Genomic DNA, 10,314 nt, shown 5'->3' on the forward strand with positions numbered 1-10,314 from the left:
ATAATCATGGTGAATATTATTATTATATTTATCATTATAGTGATTGTTATTATCATTTAAAAGGTTCATTTATAAGGAGGCATTCACTAAAAAGTACACATTTGGGTAACATTAGTTTAAACATATTTATATATTTTTTTACAATTTTTGAAATATTGCATTACTTTTTACAACTCTAAGTAAATATTTATTAATATATGTTTGTATATTAGTAACGTTGTATGATACAAGCAAATATGTATTAATATATGTTTATATATAAGTAACATTCTATAATGTATGTTTAGATACAAGCAAATATTTATTAATATATGTTTAAATATTAGTAACATTTGATAATGTATTTTAAGATACAGGCAAATGTTTATTAATGTATGTTCAAATATTTATTAATATATGTTTATATATAAGTAACATTTTATAATGTATGTTTAGATATCAGCAAATGTTTATTAATATTTGTTTAAATATTTATTAATATAAGTTCAGACGCAAGTAAACATTTAAAAATTATGAATAATGTTGGTACCAGGCACTCTCTGCAGTTGTGTGGAAGTGGCAGCAGGAAGTAACAAAGTGACATTTTAGGTGCTGCTCGCCAAATTAAAAGCCACCAAGAAGTTTTATGCTGTCAAAGTTCTGCAAAAGAAAGTCATCTTGAAGAAGAAGGAGGTGAGCTGAAACTGATCCACATCACTGATATCAGCTCATACTGGTCGATGTCATCGATATCTGGCTCATACTGATCCACATCACTGATATCAGCTCATACTGGTCGATATATCGATGTCTGGCTCATACTAGTCGACATCACTGATATCAGAATACTAATCGATATGATCAATATGAAGCCTGTACAGATTGATATCATCGATATGAAGCTCATACTGATTGATGTCACTGATATCAGCTCATATTGATTGATATCATCGATATCAGCTCATGCTGATTGATATCATCAATATGAAGCCCATACTGATTGATATCATCAATATGAAGCCCATACTGATTGATATAATTGATATGAAGCTCATACTGATTGATATCACGGATATCAGCTCATACTGATTGATATCATCAATATCAATCAATCAATCAATGTTTATTTATATAGCCCTAAATCACAAGTGTCTCAAAGGGCTGTACAAGCCACAACGACATCCTCGGTACAGAGCCCACATACGGGCAAGGAAAACTCACCCCAGTGGGACGTCAATGTGAATGACTATGAGAAACCTTGGAGAGGACCGCATATGTGGGTAACCCCCCACCCCTCTAGGGGAGACCGAAAGCAATGGATGTCGAGTGGGTCTGACATAATATTGTGAAAGTCCAACACATCAGCGAAAGTCCAGTCCATGGTGGGGCCAGCAGGAACCATCCCGAGTGGAGACGGGTCAGCAGCGTAGAGATGTCCCCATCCGATGAACAGGCTAGCGGTCCACCCCGGAGCAGAGTAGAAAAGAAAAGAAAAGAAACGGCAGATCAACTGGTCTAAAAAAGGGGGGTCTATTTAAAGGCTAGAGTATACACATGAGTTTTAAGATGGGACTTAAATGCTTCTACTGAGGTAGCATCTCTAACTTTTACCGGGAGGGCATTCCATAGTACTGGAGCCCGAATAGAAAACGCTCTATAGCCCGCAGACTTTTTTTGGGCTCTGGGAATCACTAATAAGCCGGAGTTCTTTGAACGCAGATTTCTTGCCGGGACATATGGTACAATACAATCGTCAAGATAGGCAGGAGCTTGACCGTGTAGTATTTTATACGTAAGTAGTAAAACCTTAAAGTCGCATCTTAGGTGCACAGGAAGCCAGTGCAGGTGAGCCAGTATAGGCGTAATATGATCAAACTTTCTTGTTTTTGTCAAAAGTCTAGCAGCCGCATTTTGTACCATCTGTAATCTTTTAATGCTAGACATAAAACGTTACAGTAATCGAGACGAGATGTAACGAACGCATGGATAATGATCTCAGCATCGTTTGTGGACAAAATGGAACGAATTTTAGCGATATTACGGAGATGAAAGAAGGCCGTTTTAGTAACACTCTTAATGTGTGACTCAAACGAGAGAGTTGGGTCGAAGATAATACCCAGATTCTTTACCGAGTCGCCTCGTTTAATTGTTTGGTTGTCAAATGTTAAGGTGGTATTATTAAATAGATGTCGGTGTTGAGCAGGACCGATAATCAGCATTTCCGTTTTCTTAGCGTTGAGTTGCAAAAAGTTAGCGGACATCCATTGTTTAATTTCATTAAGACACGCCTTAATGAAGCCCATACTGATTGATATTATCAATATGAAGCTCAAACTGATTGATATCATCAATATGAAGCCCATACTGACTGATATCATCAATATGAAGCTCATACTGATTGATATCATCATTATGAAGCTCATACTGATTGATATAATCGATATGAAGCTCATACTGATTGATTTAATCGATATCGTGCTCATACTGATTGATATCACTGATATCAGCTCATACTAAATTATATGATCGATATGAAGATCATACTGATTGATATCATCGAGATGAAGCCCATACGGATTGATATCATCGACATGAAGCCCATACTGATTGATATCATCGATATGAAGCCCATATGGATTGATATCATCGACATGAACCCCATACTGATTGATATCATCGACATGAAGCCCATACTGATTGATATCATCGATATGAAGCCCATACTGATTGATATCATCGACATGAAGCCCATACTGATTGATATCATCGACATGAAGCCCATACTGATTGATATCATCGACATGAAGCCCATACTGATTGATATCATCGACATGAAGCCCATACTGATTGATATCACCGACGTGAAGCCCATACTGATTGATATCATCGACGTGAAGCCCATACTGATTGATATCATCGACGTGAAGCCCATACTGATTGATATTATCGACGTGAAGCCCATACAGATTGATATCATCGACGTGAAGCCCATACTGATTGATATCATCGACGTGAAGCCCATACTGTTAGATATCATCGACATGAAGCCCATACTGATTGATATCATCGATATGAAGCCCATACTGATTGATATCATCGACGTGAAGCCCATACTGATAGATATCATCGACATGAAGCCCATACTGATTGATATCATCGATATGAAGCCCATACTGATTGCTATCATCAATATGAAGCCCTTACTGATTGATATCATCAATATGAAGCCCTTACTGATTGATATCATCGATGTGAACCCATAATGATTGATAGATCAATATGGGGCTGATACAGAGTGTTATGGTATCATGATATGATGATGTGTGGCAGCAAAAGAACATCATGGCAGAAAGAAACGTGTTGCTGAAAAGTCTCCAGCATCCTTTCCTGGTGCGCCTGCATTATTCCTTCCAGACTGCAGAGAAACTCTACTTTGTGTTGGATTATGTCAATGGAGGGGAGGTAAACATCTTTTTAATACAAGTAAACATTTATTCATATATTTTTAAATACAAGTAAACATTTATTCATATATTTTTGTATACAAGTAAACTTTTAATAATATATTTTTGTCTACAAGTAAACATTTAATAATATATTTTTGTCTACAAGTAAACATTTATAATATATTTGTGTCTACAATTAAACATTTATTAATATATTTTTGTATACAAGTAAACATTTATTAATATATTTTTTGTCCACAAGTAAACATTTAATAATATATTTGTATACATTTAATAATATATTTTTGTATACATTTATTAATATATTTTTGTATACAAGTAAATATTTAATATATTTTTGTCTTCATGTAATAATATATTTTTGTATACATTTAATAATATATTTTTGTCTACATGTAATAATATATTTTTGTGTACATTTAATAATATATTTTTGTCTACATGTAATAATATATTTTTGTATACATTTAATAATATATTTTTGTCTACATGTAATAATGTATTTTTGTCCACATGTAATATATTTTTGTTTACATTTAATAATATATTTTTGTCTACATGTAATAATATACAGTAGCAACTTTACAAGAGAAAATAAGTCTCATGGGAATGTTTGTGCAGCTCTTCTTCCACCTGCAGAGAGAAAGATGCTTCACAGAACCTCGAGCCAGGTTCTACACGGCAGAAGTAGCTAGCGCCATCGGCTACCTGCACTCCCTCAACATCGTCTACAGGTTTTATGCATTCATAAACATCATCTACATCTTTTCATGCATTCATTAACATCATCTACATCTTTTTATGGATTCATAAACATCATCTACATCTTTTCATGCATTCATAAACATCTACATATTTTTCATGCATTCGTAAACGTCATCTACATCTTTTCATGCATTCGTAAACATCATCTACATCTTTTCATGCATTCATAAACATCATTTACATCTTTTTATGCATTCATAAACATCATCTACATCTTTTCATGCATTCATTAACATCTACATCTTTTTATGCATTCATAAACATCATCTACATCTTTTCATGCATTCATGAACATCTACATATTTTTCATGAATTCATAAAGGTCATCTACATCTTTTCATGCATTCGTAAACATCATCTACATCTTTTCATGCATTCGTAAACATCATCTACATCTTTTCATGCATTCATAAACATCATTTACATCTTTTCATGCATTCGTAAACATCATCTACACCTTTTCATGCATTCATAAACATAATCTACATCTTTTTAGGCATTCATAAACATCATCTACATCTTTTTATGCATTCATAAACATCATCTACATCTTTTCATGCATTCATAAACATCTACATATTTTCATGCATTCGTAAACATCATCTACATCTTTTCATGCATTCGTAAACATAATCTACATCTTTTTATGCATTCTAAAACATCATCTACATCTTTTCATGCATTCATAAACATAATCTACATATTTTTATGCATTCATAAACATCATTTACATCTTTTTATGCATCCATAAACATCATCTACATCTTTTTATGCATTCGTAAACATCATCTACATCTTTTCATGCATTCATAAACATCATCTACATCTTTTCATGCATCTTTGACAGCAACAACATTCTTTATGTAATAATAATAATAATAATAAAACAATCAAATACATATTGTAAAGCATCTTAATGCATTTACCACTCTCACTATTTTATTAAAGGCATATTTCACGTTGACATAATAATAATTTGTTCACAATGATGAATAACAACAAATATGTAATTCACTTTCTCACCACTTGTGGCAGTGATGCTTCAGTCAGGCGACGATCAGAAGAAGTCTTTTTCTAACTTAATTATGAAATATGATTCAAGAGTAAGATTACTTATTGATTGATATATTTTTATATTTGAGAGGATGAAAAAGGTGAAGAATTGTGTTTTTTATTGTCTAATAATAACTTTATGAATGGGTGATGTTTGTGTTCCTTTCAGGGACCTGAAGCCAGAAAATATCCTCTTGGATGCCCAGGTGATTATGATCATATTTCTATGAATACTTGAATAGTTGTAGAAAAATAAGCTGGTGATTATGATCGCATTTTTATGAATACATTAATAGTTGAAGATAAAGAAGATGGTAAATATGATCATATTTCTATTAATACATGAGTAGTTGAAGATAAAGAAGGTGGTGATTATAATAATATTTCTATGAATACTTGAATAGTTGTAGAAAAAGAAGGTGGTGATTATGATCATATTTCTATGAATACATTAATAGCTGAAGATAAAGAAGGTGGTAAATATGATCATATTTCTATTAATACATGAGTAGTTAAAGATAAAGAAGGTGGTGATTATGATCATATTTCTATGAATACATGAATAGTTGAAGATAAAGGTGGCGATTCTGATCATATTTCTATGGATACATGAATAGTTAAAGATAAAGAAGGTGGTGATTATGATCATATTTATATGAATACATGAATAGTTGAAAATAAAGAAGGTGGTGATTATGATCATATGTCTATGAATACATTAGATAGATAGATAGATAGATAGATAGATAGATAGATAGATAGATAGATAGATAGATAGATAGATAGATAGATAGATAGATAGATAGATAGATAGATAGATAATACTTTATTGACTCCTTCAGGAGAGTTCCCTCAGGAAAATTAAAATTCCAGCAGCAGTGTACAGAATTGAGATCGAATTTAAAAAAGTAAATAATGGGGGTATAAATGGAAACAAAATAGAAAAATATTACAATTGAATAAAAACAAAAAGCATCAATGAGAATACAAATATAACAGTAAAATAAGAATATAACAAGAGAAACTAGGCATTAGTGACCATGTTATGAAAACGTATTACACTGTTATTGTTTTGCATCCCCTGTCATCCTAGTACCCCCCCTCCCTCCCACAGAGGAGTTGTACAGTCTAATGGCGTGTGGGACAAAGGAGTTTTTTAGTCTATTAGTCCTGCACTTGGGATGAAGCAGTCTAGCACTGAACAGGCTCCTCTGGCTACAGACAACGGTATGCAGAGGGTGACTGGCATCATCCAGGATGCTCACTAGTTTTTCCACAGTCCTCTTCTCTGCCACCGTCACCAGTGAGTCCAGTTTTAGTCCGATCATAGAACCGGCCCGCCTGATCAGTTTTTCCAGTCTGGAGCTGTCCTTCTTAGATATACTGCCCCCCCCAGCACACTACGATGTAGTACAGAACACTGGCAACCACAGACTGGTAGTACATCCACAATAGTTTTTTACAGATGTTGAAGGAGTGCAGCCTCCTCAGGAAGTACAGCCTGCTCTGTCCTTTCCTGTACAAGTGGTCCGTGTTAACAGTCCAGTCCAGCTTGTTGTCCACCCACACCCCGAGGTACTTAAATGAGTCCACGGTCTGTACCTCGACTCCCTCGATCACAATAGGTTGTGACCTTGGACTCGACCTCCCAAAGTCAATGACCAGCTCCTTGGTCTTTGAAGGGTTGAGCTGCAAGAGGTTCCTGTGGCACCAGACAACAAAGTCCCTCAGCAGCCTCCGAAACTCCTCCTCTCTGCCGTCCCTGATGCACCCGACGATGGCTGTGTCATCCGCGTACTTCTGGATGTGACACAGCTCTGAGTTGTAGCAGAAGTCAGCGGTGTACAGGGTGAAGAGAAGAGGGGCCAGCACCGTTCCCTGGGGTGCTCCGGTGCTGCTGATCACAGTGTCAGATGTGATGTCCTTCAGTCTGACGTACTGTGGCCTATCGGTGAGGTAGTCTGAAATCCAGGAAACCAGGCAGGGATCAACTATTAGTAGTTGAAGATAAAAAAGGTGGTGATTATGATCATATTTCTATGAATACATGAGTAGTTGAAGATAAAGGAGGTGGTGCTTATGATCATATGTCTATGAATACATGAATAGATAAAGAGGTGATGTTTACAGGGTCATGTGGTGCTGACAGACTTTGGTCTCTGCAAAGAAGGGGTGGAGCCTGAAGGAACAACTTCCACCTTCTGTGGGACACCAGAAGTAAGGACAGGAATACATCAATCACTATACAGTATATTTAAACACATTATATACTGTGGCTACGAAAGTAGCTTACCACCACCAGGTGTGAATGAATGATGGGTTTTTAACATGTAAAGTGACTTTGGGTCCTTAGAAAAGCGCTATATAAATCCCAGGTATTATTATTATTATTATTATTATTATATACATATATGTATGTATGTATGTATATATATATATATATATATATATATATATATATATATATATATATATATATATATATATATATATATATATATATATATATATATATATATGTGTGGGAAAAAAATCACAAGACTATTTCATCTCTACAGGCCTGTTTCATGAGGGATTTCCTCAATCCTCAGGAGATTTTAATGGAAGCATTCACATACCATGGTTTATATAGGGCACAGAGCGGGTGGGTACAGGCAGGCGTGGGGGCGTGGTGATTGACTCATGTGTTACCTAGAAGGTGTTTCCTTCTGTGACGGCATGCTGATACAATTTCGCTGCGCTTGTTGAGGGATGACAACTCTGGGCGGTATATGATAAACAGTTTCTCTTTTAAGCATAGGTTGCATCTTTTGTTACCACTGTTGTAAGGTGTGCTGGATGCAAGAATTTGCCATGTTATTGAGTATTCAACATTATTGTCTTTGAGATTCCAAATGTGTTTGCTGAGTTCTGTAGTGTTCCGGAGTCTTTTGCATCTGAAAGAAGCCTTGTGATTGTTCCATCTGGTTTTGAATTCTCCCTCAGTTAATCCTACGTATGTGTCGGATGTGTTAATGTCCTTGCGTATTACCTTTGCTTGGTAAACAACTGATGATTGTAAGCACCCCCCGTTGAGAGGGCAATCAGGCTTCTTGCGGCAGTTACAGCTTTTGTCGGTTTTGGAGTCGTTCTGCCTGGTGGTGGGCGGCTCCTTTTCAATTGCTTTATTGTGGTTTGAAATTATTTGCCGCATGTTGTTCATGCAGCTGTAGCTCAATTTAATGTTGTTCTTGATGAACACTTTTCTTAGGGTGTTGCCTTTGGGGAAGTGTTTGTCGATCAGGGTGAGGAATTTGTGGCCAATATTAGTTGAGACGTTTTTGCTGTATGGGGGGTTGTACCAGATAATGTTGTTTCGTTTTCTGCTCCTTTTTGGTTGGTTTCCTGGCGTGGGTTCGTAGGTGAGGGTGAAGTTGTATCCGCATTCATCAAGTGCTTTTTGGTACGGGGGGGTTGCTTTGTCGAATTCAGCTTTGCTAACCCGCAACCCACCGATTGCTGGCACGGCCACTCTACCAACTTCGCCACGCTGTCCCGTGTATATATATATATATGTGTATATATATATATATATATATATATGTGTGTGTGTGTGTGTGTGTGTGTGTGTGTGTGTGTGTGTGTGTGTGTGTGTGTGTGTGTGTGTGTGTGTGTGTGTGTGTGTGTGTGTGTGTGTGTGTGTGTGTATTTATATATATATATACACTGTACTATACAATCAAAATACATGAATTAATTAGTATTATTGTTTGTTGTTTGAAGTATTTGGCGCCAGAAGTTCTTCGCAAAGAAGCGTATGACAGAACAGTAGACTGGTGGTGTTTGGGAGCTGTTCTGTACGAGATGATCTACAGTCTGGTAATATTATTATTATTATTATTATTGTTGTTGATATTATTATTATTATTATTATTATTATTGTTGTTGTTGTTAGACTTAGACAAACTTTATTGATCCACATTTTTATTGTTATTATTATAATTACTGTTGTTATTATTGGTATTATTATTATTATTATTATTGTTGTTGTTGTTATTATAATTATTATATGTATTATTGTTTTTATAATTATTCTATATATTATTGTTGACATTATTATTGTTGTTGTTGTTGTTGTTATTGTTATTATAAATATTATAATTATTATTATTATGATCAATAACAGTACGGGATCTACAGTAATGGTCCCCAAACTTTTTTACTCGGGGGCTGCACTGGGTTAATATATATATATATATATATATATATATATATATATATATTATATATATATATATGTGTATATATATATATATATATATATACACACATATATATATATATACATATATATATAAAAAATATATATATATATGTATATATATATAAATATATATATATATATATATATATATATATATATATATATATATATATATATATATATATATATATGTGTGTGTGTATGTATATATATATATATATATATATATATATATATATATATATATATATATATATATATATATATATATATATATATATATATATATATATGTGTGTGTGTGTGTATGTATATATATACAGTATATATATATATATATATATATATATATATATATATATATATACATACAAGTACAACCCATTTATTTATCATTATTATATATATATACTGTATATATATATGTCAGAGGTGTGGACTCGAGTCAGACTCGAGTCATGAATTTGATGACTTTAGACTCGACTTGACAAAATGTAAAGAGACTTGCAACTCAACTTAGACTTTAACATCAATGACTTGTGACTTCACTTGGACTTGAGCCTTTTGACTTGACAAGACTTGCTACTTTCCCCAAAACCCAAAGATTAAAAAGTTATTCAGGAGCGCTCCGTATCTTTCATTTTGTACGTTTGTGTCTATCAGCTGTGTGCTGCCTTCAGCGTGTGTGCTCTCAGTACAACAGCCAATCAAATAGACCTACGTTGTTTTCATCACACAGTCTTCATCCAATCAAATTGCAGGACAACCACCGAACAAGAGTTGTCAAACAACGCGCCAGTGAGAAAA

At 34.2% G+C, this 10,314-nt stretch overlaps 1 protein-coding gene across 2 annotated transcripts in view; it reads left to right on the forward strand.

Annotated features, from left to right (window-relative positions):
- The window catches only part of sgk2a (serum/glucocorticoid regulated kinase 2a), a 46,858-nt gene that overhangs the window by 27,651 nt on the left and 8,893 nt on the right, over positions 1 to 10,314 (forward strand). The window contains exons 5-10 of one of the 2 annotated variants that reach the window (XM_062057559.1): positions 589 to 672; positions 3,310 to 3,441; positions 4,068 to 4,180; positions 5,434 to 5,470; positions 7,395 to 7,481; positions 9,027 to 9,122. In XM_062057559.1, the coding sequence (XP_061913543.1) occupies positions 589 to 672; positions 3,310 to 3,441; positions 4,068 to 4,180; positions 5,434 to 5,470; positions 7,395 to 7,481; positions 9,027 to 9,122 (549 nt within the window). The remainder of the gene's footprint in view (positions 1 to 588; positions 673 to 3,309; positions 3,442 to 4,067; positions 4,181 to 5,433; positions 5,471 to 7,394; positions 7,482 to 9,026; positions 9,123 to 10,314) is intronic. The other variant, XM_062057560.1, reaches the window with a different exon arrangement.

This window comes from Entelurus aequoreus, linkage group LG01, assembly GCF_033978785.1.
Source record: "Entelurus aequoreus isolate RoL-2023_Sb linkage group LG01, RoL_Eaeq_v1.1, whole genome shotgun sequence".
NCBI classification, from domain to species: domain Eukaryota; kingdom Metazoa; phylum Chordata; class Actinopteri; order Syngnathiformes; family Syngnathidae; genus Entelurus; species Entelurus aequoreus.